The following is a 17,108-nucleotide window of genomic DNA, read 5'->3' on the forward strand; positions in this document are numbered from 1 at the left end:
CTGGTTTCAAACCTTAATCCTCCATGTCTAGGCCTCCTGATTAGCTAGAGTTACAGCCTTTAGCCACCAGTGCCTATTAGGTTGTAATGGACCAAATGGATAAACATTTGCTCCTTTTCAAAGTTGTATATATCCTAATGATTGAACCCAGGACTTACCAGTTGCTAGGAAGACTCCCTACCATTTGAGCTACTACTGCAGCCCCCTTTTTAAAAATTTATTTTATCTTATTTTTGGTTAGTCATGGAACTTTAACTCTGGGTCTGGGCGCTGTCCCTGAGCTCTTCAGCTCAAGGTAAGGACTCTACCACTTGAGCCACAGCACCACTTCTGATTTTCTGGTGGTTAATTGAAGATAAGAGTCTCAGGGGCTTCCTGCACAGACTGGCTTTGAACCGTGATTCTCAGATCTCAGCCTCCTGAATAGCTAAGATTACAGGCGTGAGTCACCAGTGCCCAGCTACTCCAGTCCTTTTATAGTAGTAATTATTATTATTATTTTAAGATATTCTCTCCCAAAATTGTCCAGGCTGACTCAAACACTCAATCTTCCTGCCTTTACATCCTGAGTAGCTGGAATTACAAGTCCTAGCCACTATGCCTGACTTTTTCAATATTTTTGAAGTTGTTAGCCTGTGATGCCTAGTTTTAGTTATTTTAATTATGGCTACTACAAATAGAAGTCAGTGAGCCAAATGTGCAGAGTCAAGTAGTATTTTTATATGGGAGTAACTTTTTTTATAATACAGTATGTCTAAAAGATCTCAAAAATGTTTAGAGCATTGCCAAATGCAGTGATTTCTGGGTTTTGATTGGGCAAAGTAGATTTTTCTTGAATGAAATTGAATATAGGAAGCTTTAGTGAAATTTAGTTTCAGAACTTTGGTGCAATGACCAGTGTAACTTTTTTTTGGCGGGGGGGGGGGGGGGGGGGCGGGGGTTGGTCATGAGGCCTGAACTCTGGACTTGGGCGCTATCCCTCAGCTTTTCAGCTCAAGGTTAGCACTCTACCACTTGAGCATAGGGCCACTTACAGCTTTTTTTCTGGGCCAGGGCCTCATGCATGCAAAGCAAGCTTTCTACCACTGAGCTACCTTCCCAGCCCCACCAGTGAACTTTATTGCTTTTTGTTTGTTACTACTATATTTACCAAAGACTTTAAATATTTCCTCTCACCCTCTGTGACTTGCAGAGTCTTCAATGATAATAAAAAGGTGAATGGAAGAAGTTCACATGTGACCTTATTATTGCTCTAGGATGTGTTGTAAGATACGTAGTACTTAGAATAACTATATAGATAGTTAATTTGGATTTTTCAATTTTATGCATCGTCCCTTTAGTATTTCTTAAAGATAGTTTAAAAAATTTGCAGATTTATCCAGGAATGGTGTTTGGAATGCTGATTCTTGAGGGGATCCCACTGCTGTAGGACTTGGGATTTGGGTAGGTCTCAGAAATCTGTTTTGCAAACAGGTAACCCAGGAACCTTTGAAATATACAGAGCAATGGTTCTCTTGCATACTATAGGGTTCAGGAACTATGCTGAGAATTTGATTTGAACTTTAGGTCTTTATTTATAAGATTTTGGTGATTTTGTTTTAATCTTTCAGCTTTAATTACCTCTTTTACTTGTTATATGGTTTTTTTTCTTACAAATTTGCAAAATAGCTAATAATGGAAGCAAACTTTCTGGCTTAATAAAAATCATTTTGGTAAGTATTCTCAAGTCTTACTTGGAATTACCATATTTGAGGCATAGATGCTTTTAATGTAATTGTATTTTCACTATCATCAAAAGTTATCCACCATTGTTAATGTGTTTAAAAATTGAGATTTTTCATGTAATTTTTAAAACCTCAGAGTAAGCAGTTTTACGTTATTCTCAATTATCTGTGAGGTTTAACTGTAAGGTGTTAAATTTCCTAATGTTATTTATTAGAGTATGAAATGCTTTTTCCATATGACATGACATTAAAGATTTTGTAAATTGGAACCTGCCTACAGATGAATGATGTCCTTATTTAAACATATTAGCCTCAGGAAGCTTAAAGACCAAGTGTTTTAGAATTATTAGCTTATAAACCACTTTTGACAATATAGTTTGACTATTATATACAGTAAACTTGTTTTTAAAACCATGAAGCTTAGTCTGTTTCTTTACAATTCAATACTAAGGGTACACTACCAATTGTCTACTGTTAGCAAAGAAAGTTTCATTTTTAATTGGCAACAATGTCATATTGTTAAAAACATGTACCCTGAAGGATAACTCAAAAGAATCAGTGCATAGGATAACACTAAATTTATAGGGAAATGTAAGCTTTGGATATATTAAAGGGTTAACTGTGAGTCTAGACTTTCATCTCACCAAAGTACTTCTAAACTCTGAAAGACAGAATATGTTATGACTAGTAGAATAATACCTTGACTTCTGTTCTGAACTCTTGAAGGTCATGCTTATAAAAGAAAGAAAAAGGACCCTAGTGTCTTCCTTCCATGGGTTAGGAGCTAGATTTTGGCACAATAATGTTGACTTGATTGGTACATTCCTACATTTCTGTGCTCCAGTTCCTTGCGAATACCTCAAACCCTATTTTAGAAGTTTTTCAAATTTCCACCCCTCCCACAATATTTCATATCGTTTATACAGTCCTCAGTGCAAATAAATTCTGGAAGAAGTCAGCTGCTGGGCCAACTTGGAATAGCTTCAGCTGTACATTAATCTTCATGAAAATGAGAATGTTTTGTTAGTGGCAGCCTACACTTGAATAGTCTTTCTCTTGAGTACTAGTATCATTCACTACCTACAAGTCTTTGCTCTTGTTTTTAAGAACATGGGAAACATAATAAAACAATTTTTCTTAGTAATTTGCATGGCATTTTATGTTTCTACCTGCTGTGGTCTGGCTATGGTTTGGGTATAGTTATCCAAGAGATCATGTGCTGGAAGCCTGGTCTTTAGTGTCCAAGGTGGTGACCCATTGCAAATATGGAGCCTAGTAGAAACTTACTAAATAATTGAGTGAATGCTGTTGGAAAGTATTCTCACCCACTGTTGCTCTCTAGCTTCCTGTTTTGAGATGTGATGTCTTCCACATTCGCTTTTGCAATTGTGGTATATTATTGGGGCAAATCTACTGTCCTTCACCAGGAGCCAAACTAAAGGGGCCGAACTGATTTTGGACTTTGAGCCTTGAGAACTGGGCTAAATAAACCTCTTTACCAAGTTACCCAACGTCAGCTATTTCATTATAGTAATATAGAGCCAACCAGTATGCCACCTATCTAGGTCAAGGGTGTTCAGAAAGAAGAGGAGACATAATAGAATCAAGATCTTTCTCAAACGTTGTAGCCATGGCTCATTGTAGTTAAGAACTTCAGTTATATAAGAGCAGATTTTTCTATTGATGAGTTCTATTAATGAGTTTTCACACATTTGTATGTATGGTATATATCCCAGGTACTAAAGTTTGAATGTGGTACTGGCACATTTTCTTTTCTTTCTTTTTTTTTAAAAAACAAGATCTTCCTACGTATCCCAGGCTGGCCTGAAACTTGATCCTCTTGTCTCAGTCTTCTGAGTGCTGGGATTTACAGGTGTGTAACACAACAACAAATTGGAAAAAATGCTGTTTTGCAGTGTAAGTGTTGTGACAGGTATACACATTTGTCTTGAGAGTACAAGGTAGAGAAAATATCTCTTGTATTCCTGAAGAGGAACATGGACTACCAAGGATAAAGAAGTAGTAAAGAGGACTTCTTAACAGTAATAGGTATGGAAATGTGGTAAAAGGAAATGATATTGAAGGTAAATAAAACTTTTCAGATTAAGATCCATATTTATTGCTACCAGATTCTGTAAAAAAAAAAAATCCTCATAGAGGGCAGTAAAAGAAATTCATAAACACTTCGACCAAAAATAATAACAATTTGGAAGATTTGGGAGGTAAAACCCATTTGATTGAATCGTATCTCTCTTAACTGGCCAGAGAAATCTGAAATCTCAGGAGATAAGAAGCAAATGAACAATCAAGTAAAAATGGCATTGGGGGATTTTGGGAAGGTTCAGGCCTTGGAGTCACTTAGGCATTTTAGAGATAGGCACATATATGAGTAGGGTCCAGAACAAGTGGCTTGGTTAATTTCTATTGAAGAATATTTTAACTATTTCTATTCAGAGTTTAAGCCAAGCAAAAAGACATTGTATCCAGGAATCAGGATTCAATACAGGAAATAATAGATGGAAGAGCCCTGCCTAACAGTTGTAAAACAGGCCTACAGAGCATGATGTTCAGATTGGAGCTGGGCACTGGTGGCTCATGACTGTAATTCTAGCTACTCAGGAGGCTGAGATGTGAGGATCACTGTTCAAAGCCAACCCTAGCAGAAAGGTCCATGAGACTTATCTCCATCCAATTAACCACCAGAAAACCAGAAGTGGAGCTGTGCCTCAAAGTCGTAGAGCACTAGCCTTGAGCAAAAAAAGCTCAAGGACAGTGCCCAGTCCTTTAGTTCAAGCCCATGATTGCTGGAAAAAAAGATTTTCAGATTAAAACAGAAGGCTTTAGAAGAGATTCTCTGAAGTCCAAAGGATTAATGTCATAACTGAAGTTTTTGAACATAAAGAAGATTTATAACTGGTAAAAGGGAGATGAATTAATAATAGTTACATAGAAAACTAGTACCTAAAAAGAGCAGTTAGGTACTCAGAGGAAAATGGAGTTATTGAAGAAAAATTGATAACACATGCTTCATTACTTAGCTGTGAATACTGTTAGGCAGTACGTTAAAACCTGTAGATATTTACAAATGACAGTGTGCTGAAGAGCAAGCAAGTTTGTCAGACCTTGTCAAACAGTGGAGTCTAAACTGAGGACATGGCTCAAGTGGTATAGCACCTTGTCTACAAGTATGAGGACCTGAGTTCAAACCGGTTTTGCCCAGCATGTGATGTCTAGGGCTAGATGATCAGTTTGACATGTGTCTCTGCTTCTTAATACTAAGTTATTCAACTTCTGTACCTATCTATAAAATATTGATTAAATAGCTCTTACCTCTATCTAAGAGTTTCTGTAAATCTATATCACTACTTAACCAGTGGTTCCTTACTATATGTGCTAGTAATCATAGTCAAGAACTTAGAGGAAACTGAACTGGGTATGGGTATAAGTGGATTAACAGCTAAAAAATATTTTTCATGTCAGCTTCATATTAACATCTGCTTCCCAAAACATCCAACTGGAAAATAGGCAACTCTTTTCTGAGTTTGCAGGAAGGAGTTGACATCTGAACTGAAATGGGGCTGGGGAGGTAGACTTGTATGTATGAGGCTCTGGGTTCGATTCCTCAGCACCATATAAGCAGGCAAAAAAAAGCTGAAAATGGCTCTGTGGCTCAAGCAGTAGAGCACTTGCCTTGAGCTGAAGAGCTGAGGAACAGTGCCCAGGCCTAGAGGTCAGGCCCCACAATTTACCTTCCCCCCCCCCAAAAAAAAGGTCTGCTTAAAGCTGATGCTTGTGGCTCACACCTATAATTCTAGCTACCTCAGAAAGCTGAGCTTTACAGGACTGCAATTCAAAGCTAGACCAGAAAGAAAAGTCTGCAAGATCCTATCTTCAGTTAACCAGCAGAATGCCAGGCTAGAGGTAGGGCTGAAATGGTGAAACACCACCCAAGCAAGCAGGCTGGTTAAGCATGAAGCCTTGATTTCAAACCTTAATAGTGGGAAGAAGAAAACAAGGGGATCTGCGTATGTGGCTGGCTCTTGCTGAGTTTTAGAAACTTAGCTGCAAATCAAGAATTTTGTTATATTCTCTGAAATGAGTTGAGTACCTATGTGATATAATAACTTTGTGAGGGGAAGAAGCATGTCTAGTGTTTCTGGATTCCTGTGGTCACCCCTTATGTCTTTTCCTTTTGATTTTGCTCTATATCCTGTGGCTGTAGTAAATTGTAGCTGTGGATACAGCAATATTCTATGGTCTGAGGAGTCTTTTGCATTCTGGTGAATCATTGAACATGTAGTGGTATTAAGAAAGTTGGCACATAAAATGTAACAACAAATCTCACAGGAGGTCTAATGATTTCTTATTATCAAATGTTCAAGAGTTCCTGAATTGTCTCATTGAACATATACCTAGAACACTAGGTCTTGGTGACTCACATCTGTAATCCTAGCTACTCAGGAGGGTGTAATTGAGAGAAATGGGGTTCAAGGCCAGTCAGGCAATAAAACTTCATGACATCTCGATGAATAAAACATTGGGCACAGTGGTATGTGCTGTAGATCCCAGCTGTACAGGAAGCCTAAAGATTGCAGTCCAGACGGGCTCAGGCAAAAAAGTGAGGCACTTTGAAAAATAGAAAGCAAAAGGGATTGAGGGTATGACTCAAGTGGTAGAGTATCTACATAGAAAATACTAGGCCCTTGGGGCTGGGAAGGTGACTCAGTAGTAGAGCGCTTGCCTTGCACGCCTGAGGCCCTGGGTTCGATTCCTCAGTGCCACATAAGCAAAAGGAAAAAAGCCGGGAGTAGAGCTGTGGCTCAAGTGATAGAGTGCTAGCCTTGAGCTGAAGAGCTGAGGGACAGTGCCCAGGCCCAGAGTTCAGGCCCCATGACCAGACACCCCCCCCCAAAAAAAAAGTACTAGGCCCTGAGTTTAGACCCTAGTACTGGAAACACAATCCTCCCCTTTCCCCCATACACACTTAGGGTGATGGCATGTCTGTAATACCAGCCCTGAGGAGTCAAACAGACACAGGAAAGTTATAAATTGGAGGTTAGCTTAGACCAGCTAAGCTTTACATACTATGAGCTGGTCTCAAGTAATAACAATGAAACAAAACTATATTCGGAGTCTATATATTTTTTTAAAGTACTTTCATTCTGAATGTCTTTTAGTAAATTTAGGCAAAATGAGACTATTTTTGTTATTGAAGCATATTTTTTGCTGTTAACATTTTTAAAAACACATCGTGATTCATATAATCTTATAACACATTACAACTGAGAAAAAGAATCCTCATCTAAAATAGAATTTTTCTAAATATCTTAAAAATATAGCTAGAAATTTAATTCACAACTCTATAGTTACAAAAGGTCTAAAAGATGTAGTTTTAACTTCATTTTACAGGCTGAGAATAATGTGGCTATTGTTTTACTAATCCATGTGAAACAATATGTATATGTAAATTGGCGTTTAAACACCAGATGTTGGGCTAATGATCTCTATATTTAGGTCTGACCTTTAAAAAGTAGGATTGAAGCTGAATGTTGGTGGCTTGCTTCTGTAATCTTATTTACATGAGAAGCTAAGATTGGTAGGATTGTTGTACCAGGTCAGTCCTGGCAGAAGAGATCCTGAAACTTCATCTCCAGGAAGCGAACACTGTAACATGCACATATGATCCTCTAAATGATTGGATTCTTGAAAGCAGGTGGGCCCTGGCTCAGGTGCATGCCCTGTCCTAAAAATAATCATTGAAAAACTAGGGCTGAAGGCTCAACAGGATCATAATAGTTCTAGCAAAACAAACAACCAATGTAGGAATGAAATAGAGAAGACTAGAACCACGGATATGCAGTTGTACTTGCCAAGGTTCCTCTTAGTATTATTTCTATTTAATATTGGCAAAAATCTACTAATTAGTGACATTTACTTCATTCTGTACTGTTGTAAGCATGCAATATATGAGGGGTAATTACCATTAGATACATTTTACAGAGGAGGTTTAGTAATGTTCCCAAGGATATACGGCAGCAAGAAGTTAAATTAGAAATCTAAACGTAGGCTAGCTGAAAATAGAATCCATTTTTAGCAATGACAAAAATAATAGATCGAAAACCTTGTTTTGTGAATTGAAGGAAATTCAGTAAAAATAATGTTTCAAATTGAAAAGTTTATTAGAAGTGGCAAGGACAATAGTCAAGGAGTAGGCCTCTTGTAGACAATTTGGATTTCTTCATGGAATTAAGGCTTAAAGTAAATTCCAAAATCTAAACTCTGGTCCTGTATCAAGTAGCTTAGCTTTTCTATATCAGAACTAGGTAAAAATAAGTAACATGGCTTCTTTTAGGACTAAAAATGTTGTCATCAATTATTCTCTGAGCAGAGTCTGATTGGTTGAACAGAATTAAGGCCCTGAGAGAGTAAATGGACCAGATAGTCTCTGATGCCCCCTGTCAATAGAAATTTCTCCTCCCAATTAACCGTAACTTAGGGTCTGATTCAATTGGATGATTGAAGATCCTATTTAGGATTAATATCTGTTCTAAATGAGTTGGGTATTTGAGGAACTAGGACAGTTTCCATCTTTAGACCAGTTTTTATTTAAAGCAGGCCACTTAAGAATTGATGTTTTCTCCCCTTTCTGTCTTGTTTAATATTGTCACACCAGAGTACAATATTATTTATTCTGTTCCCATATATTGTTGAGCTTGAACATGTATTAGAATTACTGAGAGCATTTGTAGAAGTAGAGAATGGGGCCTTATTGCCAGCTTTTCTGATTGTTTCAAGTGAAGACTGAGAATGTTGCATTTCTAATACATGTCCAGAGGGTGCTGATAGTGCTAGTCTGAGACCACACTTAAGGATCTATATCAGTTTTGCCTCCCTCAATAGATTGCATTTTAAAAGAACAGGAACCAGATGTTACTTGTTTTTGTGTACCCATACTGTCTTAAAGGCAGCACATCTTAATTTTATCAAAACCACCATGGATTGTTAGTTACATTAATGTCTTTGGCCTGAGAATAACAAGAAGTTACGCTTAAAATCTCAGCGCCTTCTATAACTCCAAAAGGAAATAAACCTAAGACTCTTACAGAAATTCTTTCACATGCTTTTGCTCTCTGATCCATGTAAACTTCTCTGGGAGGAGGTTGTTTGCTTGTTTTATTTTTGTTTTTAAACATTACTAGGGCACTGGTTACATTTAAAAACTCTCCTTGGGAAAATGGAGGCTGTTGGAGCATGCTAGGTTTTTATTCTATATAAGCAAATGTTAGAGCTTGATGAACCTGTTCCAGGAGAGGCCAACATCTTAAAGACAAGGTCTCATTTGGTATCCCAGGCTGACCTTAAACTTGATATAAAACCCAAACTGGCTTCTAATTAATTGGTGTTCCTGTATCAACCTCTTAAATGCATTATAGAGAAATGTACCACCATGTTCAGCCCCTGTTAAAGTAATTCTTAAACTTGTGTTTAAGTATGTGCTTTACCACCCTTCCCACCTCTATCTTAAGGTATTAGTTACTTCCTAAGACTTTTAATAGGAATTACTTTATTCTGGTAATTAGAATCATGTATGTGTGTATCATTTAGTATATTAAGAAGAATATACGAGCTCATTCAGAATATCTAGATTATAATAGAGAGACTAGATATGTTACTTATAGTGTATTCTAGGGAAATAACAGTCTTCTAAAAGTTGGTACTATACTGAGGATTGAGCCTAGAATCTCATAGACAAATGCTCTACCACTTAAAATTCATCCCCAGCTCTTTTGTATGCACTTTATTTTAAAAACAGAGCTTGCTGCCTTTGTCCAGGCTTACCTGGGACTGCCAGTCCTCCTGCTTCTGCCTCCTAAGCAGGTGGGATTATAGGCATGTACCACCATACTCAGAGGATGATGATTCTTTGAAAACATGGAATGTGCATTTACCTACCATTCTGTAAACCATGAAGAGAGCCATCTTTCCAAGGCCCAGTGACAGGAGAGGACTCTTGCTCACACTGCCAGAAACCCCCATGAAATACAGCAAGCACTCCTTAAGACTTCGCAGCTTCTTTTACTTTATCTCCTAGATGTCAACTTGCAAATTAGGTTTTTCTATAAATTGTATATAATTTCACTCATCTTTGATAATAGTCATAAACTATGTTGTATGGTTCTTTTCTTTTAAGGTATCCAGAAAGTGGCACCGTAGAAATGAATGGTAAGGATCTTCGTCCACGAGCTAGAACCATTTTGAAATGGAATGAACTGAATGTTGGTGATGTGGTAATGGTTAATTACAATGTAGAAAATCCAGGAAAAAGAGGATTTTGGTATGATGCAGAAATTACCACATTGAAGACAATCTCAAGGACCAAAAAAGAACTTCGTGTGAAAATTTTCCTGGGGTAAGATTCTCTTCATTAATCATTTAATTTTTCAATTAAGGCATGCATAAGAAAGTTGGAATCAGGGGGCAGGGGGAGGCTGGGAAGAAATGGGAAGGGGAAACAAAGGAGGAGGCTACAATGCTTGATAACAAATGTACTCATTATCTTGCCCATGTAATTGTAACCCCTCTGTACGTATTTTCACAATAAAAAATAAATAAAAATTTAAAAAAAGAAAGTTGGAATCAGCAAAGACATTTCCATATTCTAAGTATATTTCCACAAATTCTTAAGATTTTTTTATTTGAAAAAAATAGCATAGGTTTGGAGAAAGGGGGGGGGGTAAAAAAAATAGCATAGGTGGGCAACAGTGGCTCACTCTGGTAATCCTAGCTATTCAGCAGGCTAATGAAGATTGCAGTTTGAAGCCAGCCCGGGCAGGAACATTGGTGAGATTCTTTATCTCCATTTAACCACCAGAAAACCAGAAGTGGTTATGACTCAAAGTGATAGAGCTTGAGCCCTGAGTGAAAAAGCTCAAGGACAGACAGCATCCAGGTCCTGAGTTTAAGCCCCATGACAGGACCCTCCCTCCCCCAAGAAAAACTTAAATCTTTATTTCTAAGGTTAGAGATATTATTTGGAAGAATCTTGGAAGTAACTGGTTATCTTATTAGAGAAATCATTATTTGCATCACAGGAGTGTAGTAGACATTTTAATAACTGTGTTAGTATACTAGTGATATGCATAATAACTATCTGCTGGACTTAGTACTGGCAAAAGTTTTCTTAATTTCTCTTAAACTTACAGAGCTTAAAAAGTTTTAATAAAGAGAAATCAAAATGTGAAAAATTGACCTGAAATACCAAATCACTGATACTTCTCATTATTATTATTATTATTTTGGGTCAGTTGTGGGCCTTGGACTCTGGACCTGGGCACTCTTCAGCTTAAGGCAAGAACTCTACCACTTGAGCCACAGAGCCACTTCCAGTTTTCTGAGTGGTTTATTGAAGATAAGAGTCTCATATACTTTCCTGCCTGGACTGGCTTTGAACCCTGATCCTCAGTTCTCAGCCTCCTGAGTAGCTAGGATTACAGGCATGAGCCATTGACGCCCGGCTTCCCAGACCTTTTTCTTAGTGATTTTTTTCTTACATATTTTTTTCCCCTGAAATTCCAGAAGTGGAATATGACGTGGCTGCTGGCTGCCCTAGACCCTCATCTGTGCCAGGACAGACCCAGTAGCTCTTCTTCAAAGTGTGAATGCCACTGGCTCCTATCATGACACAGGCCCCCTAAGATACTGTTTTTGAAAGGCTTTAAGATTCATGCCCTCTTGGGAGGTCCCAAAGTAGGCTTTCACATTTTCTCCCCAGTCCTCCTGAGTGAGTCCTCTTACTTACACCTCCCGCATAGCTGGAATAACAGGCATGTGCCTCTATGCTTTTTTGTTGAAATGGAGTCTTACTTCTTGCCAGGGCTGACATTGAACCATGATCCTCAGATCTCAGCCTCCGGAGTAGCTAGGATTACGGGTGTGAGCCACCGTGCCTGGCTCTCATTAATTCTTTAAAAAGAATACTCTCAGAGGGTTATCTGAAGTGATAAAATAGTAGGCATTGTTTCACAGTTAGAGTTTTTTTGTTTTGTTTGGTTTGGTTTGTTTGTTTCCTGGTACTGGGGCTTGAATTCTGGGCCTGGGTGCTGTCCCTGAGCTCCTTTTGCTCAAGACTAGCCATCTACCATGTGAGACACAGTGCCACTTCTGGCTTTTTCTATATTTGGAGATAAGAGTCTCACAGACTTTTCTCCCTGGCTGGCTTTGAACAGCAGTCCTCAGATCTCAACCTCCTGAGTAGCTGAGATTATAGGCATGAGCTGCCAGTGCCCTGCCAATTAGCTTTTATACCTGGGAAATTTTTCCTACTATCTGTCTGCTTCTTATGAATAGGTTATTGTCTACATACTTGCTAATTTGCTATTTTTAAAAAAGATACTTTCTGGGGCTGGGAAGGTGGCTCAGTGGTAGAGTGCATGCCTTGCATGTGTGAAGCCCTGGGTTTAATTCCTCAGCACCACAAACACAGAGAAAGCTGTAAGTGGCGTTTATGGCTCCAGTGGTAGAGCGCTAACATTGAGCTTAGGAGCTGAGGGACAGCGCCCAGGCCCATGACTGGCAAAAAAAAGAAAAAAAGATACTTTCTACTTAACTTTTCCAGATCTTTATTACAAATTTGTTACATTGTTGTGCATATCTTTTCTTCCTAATGAATTCTCAGTAGTGTTTTTTTCTATTGAGCATAAAGGGTTTTAGCATGATACTAACATACTTCTCCAACATAAGAGGAACAGCCAGATTTATATACTTGTCAAATTCTGCTAACAGGAGGAACACTTTATATATATTAAAAATACAAATATTAAAATCATAAATTAAGCCAAGTGCTACTGGTTCACATCTGTAATCCTACTATTCAAGAGGCTAAGATCTGAGGATTGTGGTTCAAAGCCAGATCAGGCTGGTCAAAGTCGATGAGACTCTGGTCTCCAATTAACTACCAGAAAATCTGTAAGTGGAGTTGTGGCTCAAATGGTACAGCAGTAGCCTTGAGCAAAAAACCTCAGAGATAGTAGTACCCAGGCCCAAGGTTCAAGCTTCAAGACTGGCATAAAAAATAATGAATAAATAAATAAATAAAGGATAGGTAAACTATGGTCTGCTTGCTACTTGCCTTTGTAAGTAAAGTTTTATTGGAAACACAGTAATGCCTGTTTTATATGTTTTCTGTGGCTGGATTTGTGCTAAACAATATTATTGGATAGTTACAACTTGGACCATCAACCCTCAAAGCTTAAGCTACTTAATGTTTAGCACTACACGTAAGCAGTATGCTGGCTCCTGCAATGAAGAAAAAGAATGTTAGATGTTGAATACAGGTTATATTTTATGTATGTATGTGTGTGTGTATGTTTGCATACATGTATGTATGCATGCATGTGTGTATGTTGTGATATTTAATATTGAACCTTATATTTTAGAAAACATTTCAGAACTTTTTACAGACTTCTAAACAACTTTAAATTCTGATATGAGTACAAATTCTGAAGAAAAAAAAAAACAAGTAGTTTGGGAGCCCTATAATGTGGAGCACAGACTGCATGAAATAGCACATGCACACAACAGGACATAACAATACTCATGGCACTAAACTAAAAAAGAAAACAAAAATATAGCTATTTAAATGAAATTCTCCAAGTGATTTTAAGATTATAATAGCTTTGGAGACTAGCCTTTCAAGATTAAATGGAAATGATAGATAGGCAGGTGTTGATTGGTTAGTAGAGAGGCTGGGAAGTGATAATTATCCCAATAGTAAAACACTGTCCTAAAAATTATTGTATTCCTGTCTTTAAGTTTTTGCTACAAGTGATAAGGATTTACTGGTCAAAAATGAAGGTAGTGTGAAGCTTGTGTGACTGTACCACTCAAGCCATGCTCCCACTACTTTTTGCTTTAGCTTTTCATGTAAAGTCTCATGCTTCTGCCCAGGCCAGCCTTGAACCACATTCTCCTAGGAGCTCCACCTCCCACATAGCTGGCATTACGTTGTCCATGTCAGCCCCAAACTTTAGTCTACATTCTAGTATTTAATACCATGTACAATTATAATAGTTTAAATTGTTTACAAACTTTGAATCCTATAACAAAACAATTTATTCAACCTTAATTGTTCACAAACTTTGAATCCTATAACAAAATTTATTCAGCCTTATTTAGATGTACTATAGAATTACTTGTACTGAAGAATTACTTGTTGTCAATATCAGGTTTGTAAGTTTTCATTTGTTTACTGAGTTATCCATGTTTCTTTATTGCATGATCTCTTCATGGTGTTATCACTACATACTATTGTTATACTGTTCCTATTTTATGTTGAAGTTATAAGTCAGAGTTGAAGTTATGAAGTTCTAAGTCAAAATTGACTGTGCTCAGCCGTGCTTTTATTTCCATGTTGCTTAATCATGTTGCTTAATCTCTTACTTGCCTGGTAAAAACCTTAGAGACTGTCATTTTACTTGTTTTGTGTCTTGTTTTTCAATTCTCTGTTCAAATGTCACATCAGAGTGGACTTCCTAAATACCCTGTGTAAAATAAATAACATATATACATATGAGATATGGGTTACTTGAATTCTCCTTTAATCTTATGTTTTATTTTATTTTGTTTTCTTGTGCCAGTCCTGGGGCTTGAACTTAGGACCTGAGTGCTGTCCCTGAGCTGCTTTTGCTCTAGGCTTTACCTCTTGGACCACAGCTCCACTTCCAGCACCTTCCCCACCCCGGTTTTTTTTTTTTTTTTTTGGTAATTTATAGGAGATAAGAGTCTCATAGACTTTCCTGCCTGGGGCTGGCTATGATCCATGATCCTCAGATCTCAGCTTCCTGATTAGCTAGGATTATAGGCATGAGCCACTGGCACCCAGCTTACCATGACTTTTTAAAAATAGTACCTACTATCACCCAACTTGTCTCTTTTAAATTAACTGTATTTAAACAATAAACTGTATATTAAATAAACTGTTTCCTATTGCTGCTATAACTAATTACCACACACATGGTAGTATAAACAGCAACACCCTTTACTTTACAATTCTGGAGGTCCTGAGACTGAGTGGGTTTGGATACTGGGCAAACATCATGATATAAGCAAGGGTATTCATGTTTCAGAGACTCTGAGGGAGAATCTGTTTTCTTGCCTTTTAGAGGCCTCCCCCATTCCTTGGCTTGCGATTTGCTTCCTCCATCTTCAAAGACAGCTACTTTTCTTTTTTTTGACCATTTCTTTGGTAGTCAAGGCAGGACATTGGCAGACATTTGGAATGCCTCCAGCATAGAGCCTGTTTTTACCTTGGACTTTGGCTAGTTGCTGGCTTCTGGTGGATAGGTCGTTGAAACATTAGAATGTTTTGCCATCTTCCAAGGCAAACATTAGGTTTGGGGATCACTGATATAGTGGCTTCATAGCTAACACTGTTTCTCAGTTTGAAAACATGCAAAGTAAATCTTACCAAGCTGTAAACCAGCCTTCATTCAACTGGTTGCTGAAATGTTAAACCATGACAATATCTCTCTAGCAAAATGAAGGTGGAACTTTAAGCAGGATAACTTGAGACTCTTGGCTTTTTTTTCTTTTCTTTTCTTTTTTTTACAATCTGTAATGGAATTAAATACTATGCTGTCCAAAATGGAGCCCACATAATGAGAAAACAAAAGGAAATGGAGCTGTGGCTTAAAGTGGTAGAGTGCTAGCCTTGAGCAAAAGAGCTCAGGGACAGCAGATAGGCCCTGAGTTCAAGCCGAAAAGAAAAGAGAAAGACCAATTGAAAGAGTCTGGTAGATGATACTTGATAAGCCTCGTTATCAGAGATAATGTTCAAGAAGGTAGTTGAAAAGATGGTTGTTTTCCACTGAGAACTGTTACCTATAAAATAATCATAATGAAAATTTGACAACTGAAAAAATATAGTAATTTAAACCTCCAAGACATGACTGTTAATAAGAACCTCCACAAAAAAAATATCTCCACACATGTAGTTATATACTAATAAACATTTCCTAAATCAAAATAGAAACAAAAAAAAAAGAACCTCCACAAGACAGGATTAGTTAACTAGAAGGTAAGGCAATAAAAACTAGGAAATTAGAAAACATGGAAAAATAATGAAAAGCACAGAATATATTGGACCCACGGAATTTGGTGACAGGTCTAATTTGGAGTTCTTGTAAAAGAAAGACTATAATAAAGATACTTGAAAATGTAAAGTTTGAAAATTTCTAAAATTGATAAAAGATATTGGTCCCAATTTGAGAAATTCTGTGAAGTCTATGCAGAATAAATATAAAGAAAGCACTGATGGGATATCACAGATAAAACTAATAAGAGCTAAAGATTAAAAAAGACTGAGGGGCTGGGATGGGAAGGGGAAACAAAGGAGGAGGCAACAATGCTTGATAAGAAATGTACACATTATCTTGCCCATGTAATTCTAACCCCTCTGTATGGTATTTTCACAATTAAAAAAAAAACTGAGAAGATTGAAATGTGGCTTAGTGGTAGAGTACTTGCCTAACATTCATGAAGCCCTGGGTTCAATTCCTCAGTACCACATAAACAGAAAAAGCTGGAAGTGGCGCTGAGGCTCAAGTGATAGAGTGCTACCCTTGAACAAAAGAAGCTCAGGGGCTGTGCCCTGGCCCTGAGTTCAAGCCTCAGGACAGAAAAAAAAAAAGTCAGTAACTTTATCAGAAACAGTGTACAATTTAAGCTAGGATACAGTGGAAGGGCAGGTAGAAATACATGTTAAAAACTTCCAGGTTACATATATTTTTAATGAATATATTGTTTAAAAATAAAGCCAAAATAAAGAGAATCAAATAAAACTTGAGAGAATTCATCAACAGGATTCCATCCTTTCCTCCTTCCTTCCCTAAGTCCTCCTTTTTCCTTCTTGCCTCTTCTTTCTGATTGCTGGGATTATAAATGTATACCACTTCACTTAAAAGAAGTTTTTTTAAGCAGAAGAAAGGTGATCTTAGAAGCAGAAATATAGGAAAGAATTAAGGGCTAGTAAATATATGGCCAAGTTCAAGCAGACTATTCACTAATTATAGTAATGTTATGTTACTATGTGTAGAAAAATGCACAAAAGCAATAATGGAAAAGCTGAGGATACTAGAGAAGTTGCAAAATTCTGGTATCTGGAAAGTAAAACTAAGTAGATTGATATTCCGGACTGACCACTAAAATATAAAGCATTATTCACAAATACCAAAGAAATAAAATGAGATTAAGCCTAAAGAAAGCAATGTCTGCTGGGCGCTGGTGGCTCACGTCTGTAATCCTAGCTACTCAGGAGGCTGAGATCTGAGGATCGCGGTTCAAAGCCAGCCCAGGCAGGAGAGACCGTGAGACTCCTATCTCCAATAA

General features: G+C 37.6%; 1 protein-coding gene across 1 annotated transcript in view; it reads left to right on the top strand.

Moving 5' to 3' along the window:
• Positions 1 to 17,108, top strand: part of Uhrf2 (ubiquitin-like with PHD and ring finger domains 2, E3 ubiquitin protein ligase) — a 77,861-nt gene that overhangs the window by 32,317 nt on the left and 28,436 nt on the right. Inside the window, exon 4 of the mRNA XM_013026377.1 lies at positions 9,916 to 10,134. Within this exon, the coding sequence (XP_012881831.1) occupies positions 9,916 to 10,134 (219 nt within the window). The remainder of the gene's footprint in view (positions 1 to 9,915; positions 10,135 to 17,108) is intronic.

This window comes from Dipodomys ordii, unplaced genomic scaffold (genome assembly GCF_000151885.1).
Source record: "Dipodomys ordii isolate 6190 unplaced genomic scaffold, Dord_2.0 Scaffold93, whole genome shotgun sequence".
In the NCBI taxonomy this organism is placed as follows: domain Eukaryota; kingdom Metazoa; phylum Chordata; class Mammalia; order Rodentia; family Heteromyidae; genus Dipodomys; species Dipodomys ordii.